The sequence below is a fragment of the Lepisosteus oculatus genome, chromosome 5, assembly GCF_040954835.1.
Source record: "Lepisosteus oculatus isolate fLepOcu1 chromosome 5, fLepOcu1.hap2, whole genome shotgun sequence".
NCBI classification, from domain to species: domain Eukaryota; kingdom Metazoa; phylum Chordata; class Actinopteri; order Semionotiformes; family Lepisosteidae; genus Lepisosteus; species Lepisosteus oculatus.
Window position 1 is genome coordinate 31,413,981 of NC_090700.1, and position 23,845 is coordinate 31,437,825.

The window sequence follows — 23,845 nt, forward strand, 5'->3', positions numbered from 1 at the left end:
GTTCCAGGGTCATATGGCCAGCTGGCAGTGTTCAACGTACCACGAGTGGTATGCGTACCATAGTTTGAGAACCATTGGACTAGAGTAAAGCTGGTTTCAGAAGCGGTTTGCACTTTCCCAGTGCTGATAATATAAGCCCTTAGGTTTACAGGCCTCGTCTTCAGCAGGCTGGTTTTGAGAGGCTAGCCTGTCCCTCCCCCCCCTTGTCCTCCACTCTTCTCCAATGTGATGGATGGGGTGGGAATGCACGGTCGCAGGCTTTTATAGCCTGTTCTGCGTGGCATGCACGCTGATGACATTAAGATGGAGATGAATCAAATTGGATTCAATGAATAACTTTTCAACCCTAATTAAAAGGTTTTCGGGATGACTGCGGATAGTAAATGGGAACCATCACCCTTTGTGTGAGATTTAAATAGGCCTCAAATCCCAGACAGAAGCTTGCACACCTCCTTATCTTATTACTGCACGTGCTTTGATTCACCCTTATTTAGATGTTTGGGTGAATATTTATATTAAAACACGTTGTGATTTGAATAATGTCAATTTTGTAATAGGTTTTACATACTGCAGGACAAGTGTGCTTGTTTTATCCGATTTAAATCACAATGAACAGCACTATTCTGTAATTATTCAGAAATGCTTTCTCATGTGACTCTGAGGTGGTTTGATGCAGACGGACCTAAAAATAGCCGACGTGAGTGCATCTGAGCTTTATTTGTCGTGAGTAATGAGTGTTTTGTTGCTGACTAGCTTTTTGTATGTAGGCTAGTTGGTAGTCCGTCAGTGTAATTCAGTTTCTTCTCAGACTGGTTTGATGTACTTGTGTGGACATCAGTAAGTTGGGCGTAACATTGAGTTGACTGTTTCTTGTAGTTGAAGGTGTGTTCATCTCTGTACAGCTTCAGTTTCGTTACTGCAATGCTTTAGAGAGCAGTTCTGTTCTTCATGCAGTTGTAGGTCTTGAAAGTCTTAACAAACAATCATGAAGTAGCCACAGCTATGTTAATGAATGATGATATAACTTAAAAGCCCATTAAAAGGTCTGCCAATGGTTGTCGAGTCAGGGTTTGTGATTTGTGTAGAGAAGGTGCTTTTGCTCTGCTTTTAAACATAAAACTAGTTTTCACAAAGATGCTTTATATGCAAAGGTGTTTGCGGTTTTGCAGTTTAAGCAAATGTTAGAAAAGCCACATTAAACATGACTATTTTAAGCTTACAAAGTTAATTAGCCAAACTTGTTTATTGTAGATTCACAGATACAAGTTTCAAAACATATTTAAACATTAAACATCGGGGGAAGTACTACATCTGCTCCACAAAATTCGTTTTACTGGCATATACCAGTAATGGGAATATTTGCCTTTGTCAAACATAAACTATTTAAATATGAGAGTATAATGGTGCAATAAATTGGCAGGCATTCTCACATTGCTCACCGTGACATTAAGAGCACATGTATTACACGAATGCAGTTTAATGGATATATTCAGATAAGAAAGATTGTTAAAATTGAGGTCCTGTTACTCAATCCGAAATCTATTCACGTTTAATAGGTGGCAAAAGTGGGAGAAGCACAGTATATGCTATGTCTAACAATTTTTTGTTTAGTGGAATCATTATGCGTTTCCTTGATCACTTTATTCAAAGTACTAGCAGTATTATACAAGAGACGTGGATTTGATGGAATATGGTATTTGAACGCACCCGGAATGATGTCCACCAGCATACAGAAGTATTGGCACTAGCTTTAACATTTAATTCACTAAAGCGTCTGAGCTACCAATTGCTATGATGAATGGGTATTCAGTCAAATTTGTGGTCATCACTCATCTGTACAATTCAGTGAACAACATTGATCACATCTCATAAAGAAGTATCTCTACCAGGGTTACAAGGTGCCACTATTAATGTCAGTAGCTGAATTGAAGTTCTTGCTAGCACCTGTGCTTGTCAGGATGACCAGGGTAGTCACTAATGTAAATCATGCTCCATTGTGGCAGCTCTCTGAAAGGGTTGTGGGCTGCCATCTAAATGTTTTGCTGTCCTGGGTTTTTTCAGACAGTGAGGAAAGTGTACGTGTGTCACTCAGCCTTTCCAAAACAAATTGCTTGTGCTGAATTTCTATCCTTTTTCTTACTACTTCAGTAAGCAACTGGCACAAGGCTGAATACGCCCTGGACAGGACACCTTTCCCACAGAGCACAGAGGTGCACACGCTCACACCAGGGCCAGTTTCCCCACAAGCCAGTTGACCTACCATTATGTTTTTGTACTGTGGAAGGAAACCCACGTACAAGAGCATACAAACTCCACACAGAGCTTGCCAGGTCCGGCATTGAACCCAGGGCCTCAGAGCTGTGAGGCAGCAATACGTGTGGGAAACATGCAGAACGATTTCTTTCCCACAGCTAGCAGGACAGTCAGTGATGCACCAACAGCAAATACAACCACATTCCCTTAACGTTTGTGCAACAGTTTAAAGCCTTTTCACCTTTTCTCCATGGGTATGCTATTGTACAAGAAAGTACAAACCCAGAAGGGAGCAGCAATTACTTTTCTTCAGCCTCTTACTCACAAAAAGGTGAGAGCTATTTTTTTGTAGCTCCTTGTGAACTGCTTTAACTTGTGCTATGTATTGTTTTAAATGGGTATGAAGACTGAAATACGTGCAGTTTTTTCAGTTGTGTGTGTTTTAACAGAAGTGTTCCAGAGTTCTGCTTCAGAGGTGTGCTTGTGTTCAGACTTCACAGACATGGCCATATGGAAACCACCCAGTTCATTCTAATTTTGATGCACTACTGCAAGGGTTTAACTGCTGATTTAAAGAAAATGCCAGATTTAGGAATGGTTTCAGTGCCAAAATTAAAAGTATGCCACTTAATGTGCCTCCAGTGAAAATGACCCCTGTTTCCAGCTTGATTTTCCGTTTACTTCTTTGAGGGGAGGAGAAGGAGAAAAGTCTTTGTGAGTTTGACTATCAATGCTGGAATTCAAATCAGGAGGCAGATGGCCTTATCTTTGTATGCCAGCTGTATCGATATCGGTTTTTAGGAATGGTTTCTTATCGGAGTTTGTACAGCAGCATCACTGCCCTCCTGTTGAATTCACATTAACCTTGATGACCAGGGCATCTGGTCAGATATCATTGTTCCTATGAAGCGTCCGCTTTTTGTCAAATTCATTTTTAACTGAGTCGTAAAATGCCTTGGAGGGGGGGGGGAAGGTTAGAGCCCTTTTTTCTATGAATTATATAAAATGGAAAATCTTTAAACCTCAAGATCATATTTATAGTATTAAAGTCATTTTGCTAGTAAATGAATGTGTATCTGGTTTGAAACCCTATTGTCATTGCTCTGGCTAATTCAATTGGAGCACACTTTCTTCCTCCATCAATACAGTTTGAAACACAAGTACATCAAACAGCTGTGCATGGGATTGCTCTTTAAATCAAGAGCCCCATTTTGAAAGGCACGGCTGATTTTTGCCATAAATGGGAATTGATGCAATACACATGCTGGGCACAAACTTCCTCCACTCTTCAGATTGATTTTTTTTTTCCGTCCTGACCACAAAAGGGCTGGCGTGAGAGGGAGTTCCTGGTTTTACAGCGGCCTTTGTCCCTGCTTGAGAAAGGCAAATGCAAATTGAGCGCGGCAGTCAGCAGACTCTTGCTGTCGAACTGGAACTGGCAGCCTGCAGGCTTGGATGGGCTTCGGAGGAGAGGATCTCCCCGGGTTGTCCCGCAGCGCTGCCTAGCGCTCGCCTTTTAAATGGCAATCGTTTAAGCCGATAGACCCCAGAGAAGCAAGATTTTCCCTGGGGACCAGTTTCAGGGAGGGGAATATATTAGTTAGGGATCCCATTATGAAACGCATCTTTAAACTTCCAGAAAAGGCAGTTTAACCCTGTGGCGGTCATGAAGTATTAATAGCACGTCGTTAATGTGTGAATCCAGAATGTGGTGTTTCGCGGGGACGGAGAAGATTTTATCCTCTGTACGGCTGTATTTTGCTAGAGGAAGTCACGATGCTAAAAGCGGTTTCCTCCATTAAAAGATTATTTTCCTATAGGGGCATTGAACAGTTCTTGAAAAAGCTAGTTTGGGTTGTGGGAGGGCAGGTCTCGCACTGAGCTGCTCGTCTGCTCCTGTGAAAAGCAGGAAATCTTAGGAGTCTTATTTGTAGTTCTTAGAACTGCCACTTCTCTTTGCGTGTAAAAATACAGGCTGAGGTGAGTTTGAAAACTGAACCAAACAAAGACGAAAAGTAAAGATTTTATGTTTGTATTTGGCTTTGAAGTGGAGCAAGGAATCGATTTGTAAATTGGAGATTTGTGTTCTACTGGGAAGACCCATTGTTGGGAGAATACGTTTGTTGGAAAAGCTCTTTTTCAATCTACAACTACCTCTAGTCAACTTTATCTTCATACCTACAGCCTTATGCAGATGGGAACTGGTGTTGATTTGAAGGGATTGAAAGAAAATGGCTTGTCAGGTTCTCTTGTTTATTTTTGTAAGACAAGCTTTAGAAGGGATTTTATCCACTGCTTTTGTCACCATTTTTTAAACTTCTGAAAGAATTTTGAGCACTCGATTTTTAGACAAAAGGAGGATGTTACATGTGGCTTGAAATATTTATCATTTGCGTTGTGCTTTCCTTGTGGGGAAAAGTACAATTTGCCTACTACTTTGGCACTGCAATCCATTGCTCTTAATTCGTATTGTTTCACAGTTGGGTTTGGAGCTGGGGGTATCCAGTGCAGGCCTGTGTCTTTGTTGCCGTGTTGTGGCCTGCACAAACAACTGTTGCTAGGAGCTTCTTCACACTACAGGAAGTGGATAGCTGCCACGGGAGTGTGTTTTGGAGCCATGGTGCTCGCTACATCCTTCAACATCAGCCATCCAGCACCATCTTCGCCATGACATGCCTATACATCAGCACAGAAGATTTTTTTTTTAACTTAATGCTTCTCGATTAATACGTTAATCACCCTGCTGTTATAAAAATGGAAGTCATTTGAAGCTGCGTGACCATCTTTAATGACCTCCTGCATAGATGTTTTTGACAGCTTCATTTTTTTTTGCCAATCCTGTTTTTTTACAATGGTTTCGTTTTCTGCAAAAAGCCCCTTAATGTTATGGAGAAACTGCCAGTTTGCAAACCTATCTGGTCGTGCAGTTGTTCAGTCTGAAATATTTTAATGCTCAAAAATAAAATGGCTAGTAGATGTTTAGTTTTTAAATGGTATAAAACAAGACGCTGTTCTTCACCCTTTCCAGGGAGATGATGGAATTTGTCACTTTGAAGTCTTGGAAAGGTTTTGAAGAGGCCGTACTACACCTAGAATGAAAACCTTCTCAGACGGCTTAACTTGCGCACAAGAATTAAGATTGAGTACAGTCTAGAAGTTAATTTGGCCAGTGTTACTTCTGGTTTTCTGTACTCTGTTTCTGTTGGATTAAAAGTGATGTAAACAGGCTTGTGAATACAATTCATATGGCCTGCAAGTTTTGTTGTCTTGTTTTGTATTGCAGAATATGGCTCTGTGCATACCTGGAAATGTAGTCTATTTTGTGATGTAAATTTGAGGTTTTACAAGTTACTGTGTACCTTTTGCTTTTATTGTGGTTTGAAGTGCACTCATCAGTACTAATCCTTTCTAACCCCGAAATATGAAAATAGCGTTGCAGTTCCTCTTTAAGAAACCAGAGCTCTGATCGCTATCATGAGCTGCCAACCCTTGTATAGCAGTCCGGTCCAAAATGGAACCAGAAACGGGTTCCTGACTGGACCTTAAAAGAAATGAAACTACTGTAGCAACAGAACATCTGGGTGAGATTTGGGTATTGATTTCTAACCAAATATGCAAAATAGGACACAACCTCCTCTTGAATGTGATGTTTTTTTTTTACATCTAAGAGGAGGGCCTGGCTGCACAGGTGAACATGTGGGAGATTTACACATGCTGTACTGTGACGTTTGTAATAGACAGGCACAATTATGCACATACAAAAAATTTCTAGAACTTGTAGAAAACCTTTATTCTTACTTCCTGTTAATTTAGATATCGCCCTTATGGTATGAGATGCACAACCTGTTATTTACTGTCAAGGGACTGTTTATACAGTCTGGTGAATTACTGTCCTAATTAGGAACAGCTTTGCACTTAATAGCACTAATTAATAAAACGGGGTACATGAGAGATGCTTTCCTTCACCATTAGGCAAATATTTTCCTGCAGTGTTCCGATTAATCAATACAGGTTCTTGGCTCTGGTATTCAGTTTCAAGTGCTCATCACTTCAGTTGGCATCATTCCAGCCGCAGTATTGTCAACTTCTGCATCAGGATTCCACACCATGGCAAACCTTTGGTCCAGCTCATCCTTAATTATAAGAGTGAAAGTGATTTGTCATACACTACACTAATTAAGCAATTAATGATCAGTTTGGTACTATTGGAAGATTTACCATACTGCGTCAAGGTTTCAAAGTTGACCACCCCTGCAATAACTCCTCAACCCAAGGGAGCAGACTTAATTTTCCTGTTGCACTGAAGTCCTCTGGCCCAGCATTAGGTATACCCTTAACTGTTCCTTGAGCTTGCAAGTTGATTAACCTGAAGATATCCAAGTTTTTGTTTTATGCATGTTGCCTTAGGGGTGAGGTATTATTTAATGGGGTGAAAAACAAATTGGACATGGGTGAGTGCACAAGAATGCTCAATAGTGGCTTCAGTATTTATTCAGCTGAAGTCTTTTTTTTTTCATGCCTCTTGGAGAATTAACTATTGCTCAGCTTGTCCATTAGTCTTAAAGGAAGCAGATTTCTTGACTGACCCAGATTGTCAAGGTTTTTTTGGGGGGCATTTGGCAACCCCACTGAAAGGAGAGATGGTCTGGCTATTCTCTAGGATCCTACTCTGCTAAGTGTGTCATTTGCCATCTTTTTCAACAGCCTTGGATCTGACTGATGGAAAGTTGTGGATAGGAGAGAGTGGCACTACTGGCTGAGATAAGGGAAACTTTCAGCATTGGAGGAGAGATAACCTGCAGGTGGCAAATGGTAGAAAAGGCAGCCTTGCTTTCCTGGCAGTTAAGGGATGGTGTCCAAGTGTCTTCTGTAACTCGGGTAAAGCTCTCTCTTGTGCATTTTAAGGAGGCTGATCAGGTAGTTGCATCTGTAGTTCAGTTGCTGTTCAAGAGGTCTATGCCTGAAATGGGACTCGCACCCTTTTTTCCTGGCAGTTGTATGCTGTGACTTGTCAATGTAATTTCTTGCACTTATGGGCTATCCAGTGCAGTTTAATTTTACTTTCCTTTTCTACACATATAATGGAGGTTGTTAAAATTTTAGCATGCAAAACTGCCATCCAAGGGGTACTTTGGGATTGAGGTTTTGTTATTGGGTTGACATTCTTGTTTCGTTTGGGTACCAAGTGTCATTTTTATAATGTCATTTCTAAACTGTTCCTTAGAAATTACAGGGAAGTAGAGCAAGCCAGATTGAACAGTGAATAAAACCTTCTCATTCACACTGGTGATACTTGAATGATGGGGGGGTGCTTTCTTTTTATTATTGCAAAGAATTTCTGCTGCCTCTAGGGACATAACCGATGTCTGAAAGTAACCAGACTTTCCCTCTTAATTGTGGTGCCAGGTCAGATTCTCCAGTGGGCCTTGACCTGAAACAGCCCGTCTTGGTGTGGTGCTGGCCCTAAGGTGTTTCACATTGTTGTGGGAGGTACATGCAGAGAAACAGGGCTGTGCTCTTGAAGACATCTGGTCTAACCGGCTTCAAGTACATAACAAGGGCAAGGTTAGAATGCATTGAGGAAGCTAAAGTATTGCTTTAGTCAATTGTCAGTGCACTGTGCACCTGGCAGAGGTGCTAGAAGATCCACACAATTGTGGAAACAGGATAAGAAAGCTATACTGAAAAGCTGGTCTTTCTTTGTTGAGAAGATAAGCTGTTTTTTTTTCTCGCAGAGTGGCCTAAATAGTATCCAGGGCAAATTAATTTCTGCGATGCAAAGTTTTTCTGTAGTATTTATATTCTGCAAATAAACTTTTTTCACCTGCATTTATTCAACATTTGTACCTGTGATGGATTTCATAAACGAACAGTTTTCACAAGGCAATTAAGAACTGAAGTCCAAGGTGTGTGCAGCCCTTTAGATCTCAAGGACTATCAGTCTCTCCTTGTGCTCTTCTATCAGCTGTTTTTCAGAACGGACAACCCTTTTTATAAAGGGGACTGCAGACCAGTGTCTTGGAGAGACAAAAATTGTTTCCAGAAATGAGGTTGATGTCCTTGATCTTCAGCTCAGGTTCAGTGAATGTGCTGCAGAAGTTTTGGTATTCAATAAAATGACCAGACAAATTGCCATGTATCTGAACCCCTCAAAATGTGAGTATTTTGCTCTTTTTGAGGCACATCTTTGAAGCAACTGTCACACTGGGACGACTGTTTGATAGGAAATAATTTGAGGAATTAGCCTGCTCATTTAGCAGATGAGTATCGCAGTGACCAAAGGCTAAAGCATGAAACATGGCAACAGCTTCTTCAAATTCCCTGCCAGGAAGGCCTCAGTATGTCAGGACTTGGAGTGGGAGCCTCCCGATAAGGAGCCCTTTATCTTAAACGTGGACGTGCCTAGTCCATCAAGTAACGAAATGTGGAAGATGTCATCTTAAACCAGGTCTAGCGTCCAAGCTGGAAAAGCAGTCCGTCGGATAATGAACAGGCTTGCCCACAACTGGAGGAAGTGAAAGTTTCCCTTACTAGCCCATGTTCACACAGAATAGCCCATCTTGGCTCTGTTTAAATGAACCCTGGTGTTGAGCAAATTCAAGTGGGCCCTGTAGAGGTTATATGGCAGGATAACAGCACCTAGTCTGTCTAGACTCCATTTAGCCACAGATTTTTCCATTTATAGTCTTGACAGGACTGTTATTGTGGACTCTTGTTTCAAATCATGAGGGAAGTGCTGCCTGTATCTCTGGCTGCTGAAGAAGCAAAGGGTTAGATAATGACAAATCAAGAGTCTATGAAGCATCTTTTAATATAGAACTAATCATCCTAGCACCTGCCCACCCCTGTGTTCTGGCTACGATCCTGCTACGTTGTCAGTGACCCTGATCAATCGTGCCATTATCAATATGAGGGTGGGGAGGACGGGGTAAGTATGAGTAAGTAGGATCTCATGGTCATAGATCTTCTGTGTAGGCTGGCAGCTATCCAGCAGCTGTCTTTATCACCTCCACTTCATTAATGGCCGCTCGTGGGAGGTCAGCATTGATCAGCACGTATGTCTCCTTGATCGCAGGAAGATGGAGCTCTTCTGTAAATATGGCGTGACAGTACATGAGTAAAGAGCATCACTGAAGTAGCGAATAAACTGCACCTGTCCTGGTGCATCTGAAGCAGTAATCGTTTTGAAATGCTGCTGTAGAAGAATCTGAGTGGGGGCATAAACCATCCAGTTCCCTCCCTGACTTTGCACTTTTGCACCGATGGGGTCTTGTCTGCTCACATTCGCTTGTCTGCTGTTGCTGAATACAAATGTCTGTGTACCAGCTGAAAGGCAGTAATGACCTACCCCCCATTTTTTTTGCCTCAGTAACAGACCATTAATTTTTAGTTCTCCACAGCCTCTCAACAGCCTTCTTCAGTTTCCCTTAAAGACATTTCAGAATGGCGATATCCACCGTTTGTTCGAGTCCGATTTCCATGTTTCAAGGTCAATGTAAGAAACCCTTTTCAAGGTTGCTCAGAGGAAAATCTTGCAGTAGTCCTTGTTGTGCTCCACCAAAATAGAAATAGACCTTTTTAGTTCTTTTAAGGCTGTTTATTGTAATAACCGTAAGCGTTTGGTAGGAATTGATGTTGGACATAAGCAAGGCAGTGCAGTCGGAGTGTTCAGCACAAAGTCCTTCCTCTGCATTTTAGAAAGGCAGCTAGTGAAAAAGGTTTTAGTGTTCGGGATGGGTAGTCCAGTTCCTGGAGGGCCAGTGTGTATCTTTTCAGGGAACTGGCACTTGGAGAGCTGGGTGGGGGGGAACATGCATACTTATGTTGGTCCCATTATACCAAGAATAAGAATTTTCAACCTTGGTTGCTTAATTGGGGTACATTTTCAAAGCGACAACTTAAGAACTTTTTTCCACCCCAAAAAAGCTAAATGGTGCCATGGAACTAGCATCTTCAGGTCTCCCGGTTTGTCGGACCCCAACAGGAGCTGCACCCTAACATGTCTGTCCTTCCTCCGTCTCTCTCAGACATGACAACGATCCGGAAGAAGCTGGTGATTGTGGGCGATGGTGCCTGTGGGAAGACGTGTCTACTGATCGTCTTCAGCAAGGACCAGTTCCCCGAGGTGTACGTGCCCACCGTCTTCGAGAACTACATCGCCGACATCGAAGTCGATGGCAAGCAGGTGGGTGGCACAGGACAGGGGGAGAGGAAAGCGGGTTTGAGTCCAGCTGCTTCTAGCAAACTGGGCAAGAGCTGTGCCCTCATCAGAGATGTCCTACAATGTAGTTTAATATCCCGATTGTCATACAGATAGGTAGGTATAGATAGATCAAAAACCAACTAGCGTTGTATTTTAGTGTTCTGTACTTAACATCCTTAAGCTTAACGGCAAATGCATACACTTTATCTCTTTTTTGAACTTGAACTTTTTTTGAAAAAATGAGAATTTATTGTAGCTTTTACTATAGACATTAAATTTGAAGTAGCGAGAACAAGGTCTAACAAAAGTTGTCAACGTTGCAGTACCTGTAGTTTTATGTAGACAGCCAGAACAGCATTTCAGGTTTTGCAAACTTTGCTGACAGCAGATGGGAAGATGGAGGATTTTTTGCCGTCTCTGCACATTTTTGGTTGCTCTTTGCAGAGGCGTATTGTATTATCTTTACCTTTGGCTTGCCTGCAAGTTGACACATTGGCGGCTTTGCAGAGAAACAGAGCGCTGTGATGTTGGCCGCTGGTGACTGAGCAGTAGCCCATTAAGAGTGCCCACACAGCTGGGCTTTGACAGGTTGTGAGAACTGTCAGTATCAGCGGAGATGATTATTGGTTGTGTCCTGTGGTTGGGGAGCAGGTCCCGCCCACGCAGCATTGACAGGCCGCGTGCACTGTGAAGAACGGCTTGGCGAGATTAATTTCTCAAAGAGCATATGGTGCACAGCAAGTGGTTTTTGGAAAATTGACATTAAACAGGGTAATGATAGTAAGCAGGATGATGGGTAATACGGTCACCTCTAACTTCACTGAAATTCAAAGGCTCTGGGGTTGGAGAACCCCTGGAGAAGGGAATGGTGACAATTCCGCCACTTTCAATGCTCGAGTTGCTTTGGCAGAGAAAGGTGAAGCCAAGCAGTAAACTGGGCAGACAAACTGCAGATAGTGTACTGTTTTCAGTGTTTGTTATTCAGCAACGCTTCAATCTTTTAAAAGACAATTAGCAGGCATCTTGTCTTCGGTGGACTCCGGTTTAGAAAAGCTTAATCGTTGCCTTCTGGGTTTAATTCATCATTAATAAGTATTTTAAATATTGTAACTATGCCTATTGCCAGCCTAAAATTGAAAGCAGCTCAGCGTATTGAATAAATACCAGATTTTAATGTTTTAACTGTGAGCCAGTTGGCTAAAGGCCAGTGTAAAGGGTTGTTGTACTCAAAATAAAAAAACAGAAATGCAAAACAGTACAGATCTAGCTGTTCATGGAGAAAGCCAGTCTCTGTCCTGTGGGGTGCAGGACAGCTATATTGGATAATAAAGGTATTACTGCTTAAACTTTAATTGCAAGTGGACTCATTCAATTCCTTAGAAGCTGGTACTGAAAAAATTGAAAAAATGAAGTTGGCTTGGGTGTGAAGCATGAACAGTGCATTCTAACAAGCAACTGCTGAATAGAGGCTGCAGAACCAGCTAGAGAATAAACAAGTTTGTCAAGGTGAATTACTGAATTCCTGTCTAAATAGTGATGTCAAGACAGACATTTGTCAGCAGTTCTGAGCCTTTTTCTCCCCTTTTGTGGATTTTCAAGCTTTATTTTTAGACGTCTGCAGTTGTGGACAATAAGGAGCTCTGCATTTATGATTCAGTGCTAATGATTAGACCCAGAGATATGCTGGCTGTGCAACCAGCCAGATGGCAAAGTCTCCATTATTCAATGGGTTATCAGGGGGTGAAGTAGGAGATCGGAATTAAGTAAGTCATGTGCAAACGTACCCAGTATGTCCTGGGAAAAACAGGAACAGGAAATTTTTGCCACAGACGTTCCAGTTTAGACATTTCAGCACTGTTAAAGAAAATGTTCACTTGTAGCTCTGTTGATACGATGAAAGACCTTTTGATATAAAAATGACGGCTCCAAAATTTCTACAATAGGGTTACATGTACCTCTGGTAGAAGTTTAGGGTTACCAAAGCAATAATTGTCAGAAGGGCTATAGTGACAGAACTTGTCCTGCTGTGTGGAGAATCCTATCGAGAGCTTCATGAGTTTTTCCTCACGAAGGTCCCCATGGTCCACAATGCATTCACCCCCAGCAGTTGTAGCAGTTGTTGTTGTGTAAGCCGAGACTGGTACCCTGGACTCCTACAGCACAGTTTGGTCTTCATTTTAGAAGGCTCATCTGCAGCTGTTGGAAAGTGCCAGAGGCCACGGATTAAGCCTTGGGTCCAACTGAACAGAATACAGTAGGATCTCTGACACTGGGCTCCATGCAGTCTTCATAATACGGCCTTCTAGTAGGTGTTAAGCACTGACTCAGCTGCACTTGTAGAAATTCCTAATGCTCACTGTGCAGTGGAACATTCAAATTTGAGTCTAACAAAAGCAAGTTCTTGTCTTGCTTTGAAAGAAATCTGTTCAGACTTGGAGACCACTGTGGTGCAGTGTTGCACTGCTGTGGGTGGAGGGGAGTTTCCACTGGGCTGTGTGCCGCTGGTGGTTTTTTTTTTAAGAGGCTGCGTCCTGAGCGAGACTGGAAACGACATCATTCACTGGCTTCCTGTGTTGACAGCAGACCTCACTTGCCTTCGACAGGCTGCACGGGTCCGACTTGCCCCGATTGAAGGGGCTTATTTCCTGTCCTGGCTGGGAAGGTTGGGGGGTCGACCGTGCCACAGGAAATGCATGGGGAAAGATCTAGATGCTCACAGAGTTGAAGCTGGATTGCTGTGGCTCCTCCTGTTATTCCCAGAAACCCCTTGGTGTAGGAACACCGATAGGATCAGTGAAATGTTTTTTTATTCCCCCTCAGGGACAGAAGTATTTTTCCTGGGCAGGGCTGTCTTTAATTTTTTTTCTCCTTTCCTGAGCATATTTTTGCTTTTGGTTTGTTCATTCTCCTGTTATTTAATTAGGAGTTGCAGGATTTTTAAACTTTTAATTTGAAAAATGTTCGTTTTCAATTTTAAGGGCACCAAGTTTTGAATAAATTAAGAGAATCAAATTCACAAAATCCTCAAAGACAAAGTCCAGCCAGCAGATTGCTTCAGAATGAAGGGGCGAAACGCAAACTAGTAAATACATGTTAAAGTGCATTTGTAACTGAGAATGGGAGGCATTTGCTTGCCCAAAGGGTCGTGGGAATGTGGAACAAATTATCCAGCCATTTTGTTGAAGCTGATATCCTGGCTTATTTCAAGAAAGAGCTGGATGAGATCCTGAAATCAATGAATTACTGACTACCAGAAAGGTTAGAAGGGTCGAATGGCCTCCTCATTGATATGCGTTTTAATTTTGGCTTTAAAAATGTTGTTTTGAGTGCTTTTAGCCATTTAGAGCTGCATAGACTATGGTGGAGGTGTACAGCAACTCGAGTTTCTGGCATTTCCTTTAGTGAACGTCAACATTATCAATTGTACACCCGGTAACCTCAGACCTGTTCATTGAGAAATACTGCGAGTTCCCCCAAGCAATGGCATGTGATGTACTGAAACAGTCCTGAACAATAGCCCGACATGATCATTAGTACACATAATGCCACATAGACCTCACTTGAATCACTGTGCACAGAACAAAATGTACCCTGTAATTTTCCCTTTTCCTCCACAACCTCAAAAAGTCAAAACACTGAAGTGGAGAAATTTGATTTGAAAAAAAGTTAGTAAATTTCTGGAAGGCTAAAGGACCACATCTGTTATGAACTATTTTTAGCTTTCCAGCACACATGACTTTCTAGTATTGGAATGCGTACCTCTTCCCGTAGCTGTTTTTTTTCCCCAGTTTTCAAAATTTGCTTTTTCTAGAGTTGTTGAAGGGTGGGGGTGAGGGGGAGAGTAAATTTATTTACTTTAAGATTCCTTTGTTGTTATTGTTAGCTTTGCTTTTAAAATCTGAGTTTCAAAACAAAAACAAGCAAATGTATCCTGGGAGCAGAGTAGCTTTGAACAAGTCCCTCGTTTGGCAGTTCCTGCTCTGCTTGGTTGACAGTAGTACTCACTGCTCCTGTTTCTGCTGCAGGTGGAGCTCGCCCTCTGGGACACAGCAGGCCAGGAAGACTATGACCGGCTCAGGCCGCTGTCTTATCCCGACACCGATGTCATCCTCATGTGCTTCTCCATCGACAGCCCTGACAGCTTAGGTAAGGGAGCAGTCGACAAAGGTGCACCTGACCTCGCGTGGGAACGGAGTCATCCAGTGAACCGGAATCCAGGGCAATTTATGCATCTGCTTTCCTTTTGATGTTATCTTGTCTTGCATCCTGTGTCATGCGCTCTTTTCTCCGTTACTTCGTCTGTTTTGGTTGTGGCCTGGTAATGACCCGTTTCTTAAAAGCACATCTGGGAAACGGAGATCTCGGCCCTGTTTTACTAAAAAATATGAAATAAGAAAGTGTATTAAAATGAGCAGGTTTGACAATGGCAGCAAAATGACAGAACCCAGCCCAGGAGGATCCTACAGCCCAATTGCGTTGGCCGCTTTTGTAAATACTAGGGTCTGTAAATAGAGGTTTTTAAAATACATTCAAAATTTTATATTGTACGCTCACCTGATTTGGCTCCTAGGAGCAGCTGGCTTCACATCTCAGCTCACAACTGCAGTCCCTAGACCCACACAAGGAGAGTGAAGCTCCTCTGAATTGGAGGAAAGGTGCCACAGGATGTTGCGATATCACCCTTGTAGCTCTCATCCCCAGCCCTGCCCCTGCTAGTGCCCACTGGGGCACAGTGCAAGTCCTGGACACAGTGTGCTTGGAGCACGTGGCTGTATCGGTCAAGCCACTCAGGATCCCTGCAGTGCTTTTATAATGGGTTAGGCAATGGGGAATATATAGAGAAATTGTGTAGGCTTATTTTTTTTGTAGTACTTGCATTAATGGGGAGAAGCAGATTACAAACTGCTTTAACATTATTCATGAGGGCTTCTTCAGTCCTGACCTTCAGCTGTTGAGAAGGTAAACAGCTTATTTTGTGAAAGGTGCTTGGCTACAGTATTTGTTTTGGGGGGGGGCAGTGATTAATCACATTTCAAGCCCCGTGTGTAGGTAGCTGCTGTAGTGCCGCACACTCAGGTCTAAAACAGGCACTGCTGACTTTCTGAATCCCACCCAGTGAATGAACAGTCACGTTAATTCAAATACTTCCATCACTTTGGGAGGAACCCACATTGCTTTTTCATCTGAGAAATTGGATCAAAAACCCTGTATTATTTTTCCAGTCACTTTCACTGCAGGTATTATAAACGTATGGTATCTTTTGGGATGCACAAACCTTAACTTTTTTTTATGCAGAAAATATCCCTGAGAAGTGGACACCTGAGGTGAAGCATTTCTGTCCCAATGTCCCGATTATTCTGGTGGGAAACAAGAAGGATCTGAGGAATGACGAGCACACCAGGAGAGAGCTGGCCAAAATGAAGCAGGTAATGTTAATCAATAGTGTTCATTTCCTAGGATCCTGGAGTGTTTCCCCCATGATCCCGTCCTCCTTGGATCCCCGCTGAAGTTAGTGACGCACTAAATGCCACTATATAAATAGGATTGAAGAGACCCACTTCACCTAGAAAACCATTTTCCTCACAGCAGACACAGCAGTCTCTCCAAGACTTTTTTGGCATCATTGCATTTACTTCACTTTTATGTTGATGAAAGTGCCAGAGATCATGAAGCAATTCCTGCTTCCTGCAAGAGGACAGCTTCATACTCATGTAAGGAATTGGATGATGTGAAAATTTTTTAAATGCAACTTTGACTTGAAAATGTGACGTCTTTTAACCGGTGTCCTTCCTCTTTTCCCATTTTAAATTGATATTCCCTGTTCTTGCTTCTATATGGATCTGTGGTACCCATGTGTGTGGGCAAGGTTAGAGGCACAGTAAAGCCCTTGTTGCAGTGGGCTTCTGCTGTGACTGATTTATATTTTGTCCTCTGGGGATGAATGATACGCTATGGTGGGCAGTCTAAAATTGTTGCATTTGTGCTGGTTTTGGAAAACTTTTTAAAAAATGGTGTTAAGGTTGACCTGACAGCGAGTTAGAATAAGATCGGCATAGCAAAGTTGGTCGACGCCATAGAAAGACCCCAGGTTCCCTGCCCCCTGTCTAATATCAGTATACCAGAGAAGGACAGGGTGATGGTTTCTCCGCGGGAGGCAGTCCTAAGTGACGCACAGGCCCTTTGTAGAATTGTCTTGATCTTCAGCAGCCCCTCAGCACACTAAAGTCTGCATAAGTCTGCACAAGCACCAGCCTAGCTATGCCCAGTCAAACCCCTCCTGTTCCCAAGCTGCCCATTTTAATTACAGAAGGGATCTTCTCCTTCACTAATGAATTAGTACAACTTAAAATTCTTGGGAGCCTGCTTCTGATGTACTGATGTACTAACAGGGCGAGAGGACAGTTTTCTCTGTCTACTGATTTTTAATTAATGTACAAGGCTCACGTTTTTGGTTCTGCTTTTTGTCCCTAACATGGGCACGGTAACAAGGACTTTTTAGTCGGCCTGTTCTTTTATCCAATTCAGAGGTGAATGATATGCCAGTTTTTTATTTCAAATGTTCTCTAAATTAGTTTGACATCCTGGCCAAATTTCCCATTGGCCTTTATCAATCATGGGCTCCTAATAATCCCCATCTATGAACTGGTTTCATCACTCTGTTCTCCTGTTCTCCTCCCCACTGATAGCTGGTGTGTGGTGAGGGTACTGGTGCACTTTGGCTACTGTTGCATCATCCAGGTGGGGCTGCACATTGGTGGTGGAGGGGAGTCCCCATTACTTGTAAAGCGCTTTGAGTGGAGCGTCCAGAAAAGTGCTATATAAGTGTAAGCAATTATTAATGATTACCTCGTTTACAGTGTAGTTTGACATCTCATCAATTAAACACCACTTGTTAAAGTGTTCCAGGGCTTTGGAAACTGATTTACAGACCACTTAAAAATCCTGCTGGATTGAGATTTTCCTGGATCTGGAAGGAAGACTCCTATTCTAAGGTGTACTCCAAGGCCGGGTCCATAATAATCTATCGCAAAACACCCACATTCCTTTCATCCGTCCACTTTCTGACAACTTCTCCCAGTTCTGGGTCGTGGGGGAGCTGGAGATTTTCTCGACAAGCAACAGGTGCAACCCTGGAGAGGACACCCTGGACAGGATTCCAGCCCCTTTCAGGGCTTACCCAGTCGTAAGGTGGGTATGGGTTTATTTACTCTGTACTCTGTGATTTTCTGCTCCTGCAGGAGCCTGTGAAACCTGAGGAAGGCCGGGACATGGCGAATAGAATCAGTGCCTTCGGATACCTGGAGTGCTCAGCCAAAACTAAGGATGGAGTGCGAGAGGTGTTCGAGATGGCCACCAGGGCGGCGCTGCAGGTCCGGAAACGCAAGAAGAGGAGCACCTGCCTGCTTTTGTGAGCGGAAGAGGAGGAAGAGACCCACCTTGAGAGCGAGCAAACTGAGGACCGAGAGGAAAAACCTTTACCAAACGCCATCTTGTACTGTATTCTCACATTTCACAAAAGTTGGAGGAGAAACTACAAAAATAAGACTGGGCTGGAACACGGGTTAGAAACAGATTTTTTTAACTTGCCTTTATTTTTTTTGGCACTAAAGGGTCTTTGTTTTTGTTATTTTCACCAGCATATTTGTAAGATGAGGAAAAATAAATTCACATGTATATGTATATGCATATACATACTTCAGTCTCTCCTTCTGTCTCCCCCCCACCCCAAAGTGTTTGGGCTTTTTGTATTGTACGGTGTTTTGCCTTCAAGTAATTGTATTTATTGTTTTTTGGGGGGGGGGTTGTGGATCAGGCTTTTAGAATGAGCCACCCAAAGTCAAGTTTCCCTTTAAAAAAATAAGTCCTACAGATCTCCCAACATTAGCAGGAAAACTGGTCTCGTCATTTTTCAGCGAAATTGCCCTGGTTTTCAATTGTACATCCAGGTTTCTGTGCCTCTGTGTAAATGTAGTGCCATGTAAAAGTTTTGTAAGTCTTTGAATTAGCATGGAGTCTGCAGTTTTTTTTAACATTCTTAAAAGGCCAACAAGATCCTAGCTAGGTTACACTCCCTTCCGCCTACCGATGTCTTTAGTTTCAGCTGCTGTCATTTGTGCAGCATGGTCTTTGCTGCTGAAGAGGAAGTGAGATTATTGAGGACACGTGGGATTTTGTTCTTTTCACTTGGAAAGAGAAGTGAACATTGAAGTGAGTCTGCAGACTCGCATGTTCCTTAAAAAAATTACATGTTCAGAGTGTTACTGTGAAATTGGTAAACCTTCTGTTTTATTAAACCCTCACCTCCTGGTTTGAGGTCTGTCTTACAGCTGTGACCCTGTGAGTGAGCTCCACAAAGCCCACAGGAGAGGTGCTGTCAGTCAGAGGAGAGGCACAGGTCTCACTGACAGCACTGCTAGCTCACAGAGGGACAGATGTACGCTATGTCGAACCAGCTCTAGTGGTTCAAGGCCAGCTGTACGTCTGGGACAGAGCACAAGTCAGCAAATGAAATGGCTGTGATTTTGGGACTATACTTTGTGTACACTAAAGCAGTTCAAAAACATTTGAAGCAAGCCAGATAGCTGCAAAATGAGCCCTGTCATCTGTTTATGTAACTAAATCAAATTCAACACTAATCCATGTGCCTTTGACAGCCTGACGTTCGTTTTCCCCATGACGGGACCGAGAGCTTGCCAACTTTAAAAAGGTTAGCAGTGTGGTAATCTTCACACTCTTCTTTCCCAGAGGTGAGCTGTACTAGAACTGGTTGTCAGCTTGGACTGCCCTGGGTGACATGACCCCCAAGGTCTTTTCAATTTCCATGCAACTTTCAGGTCCAAAATGCACACTTAAGTGATGCTGTGAGCAGAACACGGAGACATGGATCAGTTCACGAAAGGCAGGCATGCAGCAGTGAAGTACTTGACTAAACACTGATTTGCAATGACGTGCCAAACAGAGGTTCGACAGGTAGGTCCAGTTGAGTTTTTTTTTAATCAAGCTTGGATAAGAAAAGCCTTTACTTCACTAGTCCATTTGTCAACCAGGAATGGAGAAAGGGTTTGCTAAATGGCAGTAGATGACCAGTTAACCAAGATCACTACACCTGCCCCCTTTTGCTTCCAGTTTAGCTGCGTGTACTGTGGCAACGCCTGCCAGTAATGAGTGCCTTTTTTTGAACACAGCTCGCCATGCGTTTGGTTGTACTCTAGGGCATTTTTCTTTAGTCCTTTGTGCCTTCATTTTTCCTGTTGAGTGTTTGCACAGAGATGGATACGAGGAAAGTGTATCAACGAGAGCTGAACCACGAATTTCAATATTGAGGTCATGTGCTCATTCTAAAATGAAAGCTAATTTTGCAGCAATAAATTAGAGGTAAATTTCTCAAGCAGACTGAAAGTTTTTGGAGAGTTTTTGACATTGAACAAAAAAAAGGCCGAGCTGTTGCAACTACTGCCAGCCCCTCATCGGATGACATCTGTTGCTCTTTCCAAGAACATGGAATGGATTTCATTAACAAAGCATGTTTTTACTGCAGACAAACCTTTCCCCATGAAGTTTGTGTTTGAAGGAATCAAGACAGTAGCCAGTTTGCATTTTTAATACTGTACCATGTAGAGATGCTCTTTTATTCTTCAATCAGAAATTGCTAGGTAACAACCAATTTCTGCAGCAGGAGCAGAGCCATATGAGACTGAGGAAAGATGAGATGGCTCTGTGGACCCCAGCTGTCCTGTTTTGGTGAGAGTTGGCAAACGCTCGCAGAGTCTTCTTCATACATGCACATTGCTGCTGTCAAGGCCCGAGAATCCCCGAGCTTTATTTTGTGATTAAGCAGACTTGTGCAGCTTCTAGCTGGGCAGTGAACACTTCTGACTACCCCTAGTGAACCTCAAGCTCCCCTAGCCCAACTATTGAGTCTGGACAGATTTTCTATGTTTGCTAAATTTCTCCAGGAATTGAGGCCAGAGATAATTTGTTTTGAATTGTATACTTTATTTTAAATGTAAAAAAGCATGCAATCAATATTTTCCCCTAGCCTTGCCTTCTTTGTAGTGTTATTGCTGTTTAGTGTTTTAGACTTAAGACCTCTAACCCAAGATGGCCAGTGGCAAGAAAATCTGAGATGGAAATACCATTTTAGGTGTGAATGATGGAAACCGTACTCGCAGGCAAAGCTCTTGTTAGAGTAGAAAGCAAGCCTTTGCCAAGCCTTTCGAAATGTCAATGTAAATCAATTCATCCGAGAAGCACGGGAAGATTTTAAACCCTCTTCAGTTTAAGAATTATGGATCTAGATGATCTCTCTATTGTAAGATGCCCTTGTCTTACAAATTTTATAATTGCCTTGTTTTCTGTGTGCTTTGCTCTTGTGGATTTGTTTTTACTTTATCTCTCCACAATCAGGGCCAGTTTCTTTTTTGAATGTATACATGCTCAGAGCAGCATGCTTTGTTGGTTTGGGGCTGAAATTCAAGGGTAACCATACATATAATAAAAAATGTTAAACTTTCTGTTAAATTGCTGTACAAGGATAAAGATTTTTTCTAGGTAGTTCTTTAATCTTAAGTATACAATTGGAAGACCACACGCATTAAGGAGCCCACCTGGAATATGAGCTGAACTCTGTCGCTCAGCTTGTCGAGTCCTGCTGTTTTGACCAGCCAGCTTGTTCTGTCTTGGCTACCAGTGATCGCATCTTGGGGATTTAGTTTCCATGCTGTTAGCGAGGGGTGCAGCACCCCCCAGCGAGGCATCCTGGAGCGTGCAGAGGTCAGGCAGAGGGTGTGTTGGCAGTCTTTACTCTCTCAGTACAGTCCAGGAGTCACCGACGCAAAAGCCTAGTCTTGAAATGGCTAACGTAGCCAAATCAGCTGGATATATAACAAAGGCAGGTTTTACCTGTGAAATGTTGCTTGGGTGGGGATGGGGGCTGTGGTATAGCTTCCTAGGAGTTCTTCAGTATTCTTCATTTCTGCTCCCAATACTAGGTTTCTATCCAACATGGTTAACAGGCGTCTTTTCCTATTCCCAAGATCAGGTGGGATGGAGTACATAAGTTGCCATGTAAAAGTTGCACAACAGAATCTGTGTACACATGTGTTGATTAATTCCTAAAATGGCCAGGTATCTGATGCTTTGTTCAATTAGTGTAGAAGTGGTTTTCTTTAAAAGATTAATACTAGAAAGCACTATTTTGTTATGCCAGATCTTCCTTGTAATTTCCATTGCATTTCTCTTTCCATTCCTTATGTGGAAGTGGAGGTGGAGAGTGGGTGATACTTCATGCTTCCAGAAGACACAAAAACGGCAGTGGTGGGATTAATGCTGCTAGAGCCTTTCTATTGGTCTGCCTACAGATAGTGCTGCTCTCTGCTTTGCTCTGAACTCTGCCTTGAGCTTGTTAATGTGTGATAATGCACTGCTTAGTCTAATGATTTAGTGGAATATGTAGACTATAGATTTTTTTGTATGTACGTGTACTTATATATGGTTTTATGAAAGGGTGCTGTCTGAAGTACTGGTAACACTTTAAAATGTCCACACAGTTTTTTTGACTATTGCTCAACTCTCACCAGTTTCTTAAATTCTAGGAATAACCAGCAGTAGACCTCGATTCAACAGAAATACTAATAGCAGAGGGATATGTTGTCTAAGAAAACATTATGGCTGCGAATTGTAAGTGAGGAAGGGGCCAAATTCATTTTCTGCATTGATACAGTTTAAGTATTAAGAGGCTGTTTCTATTTGTTTTAACACCTGCTTCTTAATATGAGTAGAGAAGTTTGATTGCACTTCTTTGGAGTTGATGAAACGGTCTTGGTTTGTGCATTTCTTTATGGAGCTGACTACAAGACATGGTCTAATGCGAAGACCTCTATTCTTAAATATTCTAAAAGAAAAAACAAGAGGTATGGAATATTTATCTGAGGGGGGATACTAAGTCGACTGGAGATGCAAAACAAGATTTCAATTTGGATATAAATAAAACGTTGAGATGAACGATTTGTTTCTGCACCCTTTTTTTAAAATCAATGTAGTGATGTTGATCTTGCTGATAAAAAGTTAAACCCAAGGAAAAGTATTGTAGGGTGGTTATTCAGGTCCCAGCTATGAACCTAAAAGGTATTTCAGCTATTATCTGAGAAACATTAGACTTCAAGCTTAGTGACTTCAGCAACACCAGTTAACTAGTGAGACTTTGGGGGAAATAAACACTGATCCCATAGTTAAGCAAATTGCTGTACTGACTCATGTCACTTGAGTGAGTTATAGTACTTTTTCTGTTTTTTTCCAGTCAAACCCTCACTTCCATGCTTCTAGGCCAATTAATGAGGGACTCTAACATCTGTACTTTGAATCAAGCACATCTTAAAATGGACTACTTCTGTCACAGCCATGGCCATATGGCTGTGGAGCATGTATACATTTAAAACTGTTTGCTGTGTGATTTCTATACTCCAGATCTTTATAGAAATTGTTTTGTATATGTCATTGTCTGCATGAGCAAAACCAATTTGTTCATTCCCATTGCAGATGGGCATACTCTGGGAACAACTTTTTTTTCTGTTCTGGAAAATGAATAATGCTGATTTCTATAAGAGCTGATTTGTCATTATGCTTTGTAAACAGGATATAAATGTTGTAGTAAATGTTCCAATAAAGTGAACACAACCCATGTTAATAAACTTATTTTTGAAATTGGAATGGTGTGCCCATACCCCCCTGCCTTTTCTGCCTGGTGGAAAAAGTAGTGCTTTAATCAAACCACTCTTTAAACAGAATGGTGAGAACAGTTTTGTGATTGAAACAGGTAAGTCAAGTATTCAGCTTCTGATTTTTTTTTTTAAGTGCAGCTAAATCGTGATGAACTTACATGGTTGACTTTAAAGTGAAGACCTGGGTTTAGGACTTCCATGCCAAGGAGAGGCACTTGCTTGGCCTGGGGCCAGTAGCACCAGCTGGCTGGAGAGGGCTTGAAGCAAGCCAGAGTCTTCCTGCAGACTGGTAAAAAGGGTGTAGGCTACTGGTGACTTGAGTAAGAGATGCACAGCTACTCCACTCAACGCTGCCTCTCTAAGAAGGTATGAGTATTGGGGAAGTGTGTTTTGTAGTAGCTTGGATTAAATTTCTTGAAGTGAGGTTACAGGACCCCTTCCCCTGAAGTAAAAATACAGCTTTATTAAAACATTGTTTTCCTTCTGCTGTGTGTACATTTTCCTTGGATAAGTGTCCAACTACCATTCCTTTACATGTTCCAATCTAAAAATGAATGTAGAGATTACAAGTTGCTAGACTTCCTCTCCACAGCAGGGCAGGAGCTTGTGTTATAATGTACTTATTCTGTGTCCTAACTCTGCATGTCTGACATGGAGCTGATAAAATAAT

General features: G+C 42.2%; 1 protein-coding gene across 4 annotated transcripts in view; it reads left to right on the top strand.

Moving 5' to 3' along the window:
• The window catches only part of LOC102689455 (rho-related GTP-binding protein RhoA-D), a 44,480-nt gene extending 21,316 nt beyond the window's left edge, over window positions 1-23,164 (top strand). For all 4 annotated transcript variants that reach the window (XM_069190282.1, XM_069190283.1, XM_069190284.1 and 1 more), the window contains exons 2-5: window positions 10,281-10,438; window positions 14,482-14,602; window positions 15,752-15,882; window positions 17,695-23,164. In XM_069190282.1, the coding sequence (XP_069046383.1) occupies window positions 10,283-10,438; window positions 14,482-14,602; window positions 15,752-15,882; window positions 17,695-17,868 (582 nt within the window). In that variant the 5' untranslated portion in view covers window positions 10,281-10,282 and the 3' untranslated portion in view covers window positions 17,869-23,164. The remainder of the gene's footprint in view (window positions 1-10,280; window positions 10,439-14,481; window positions 14,603-15,751; window positions 15,883-17,694) is intronic.
• Window positions 23,165-23,845: the final 681 nt, after the last annotated feature.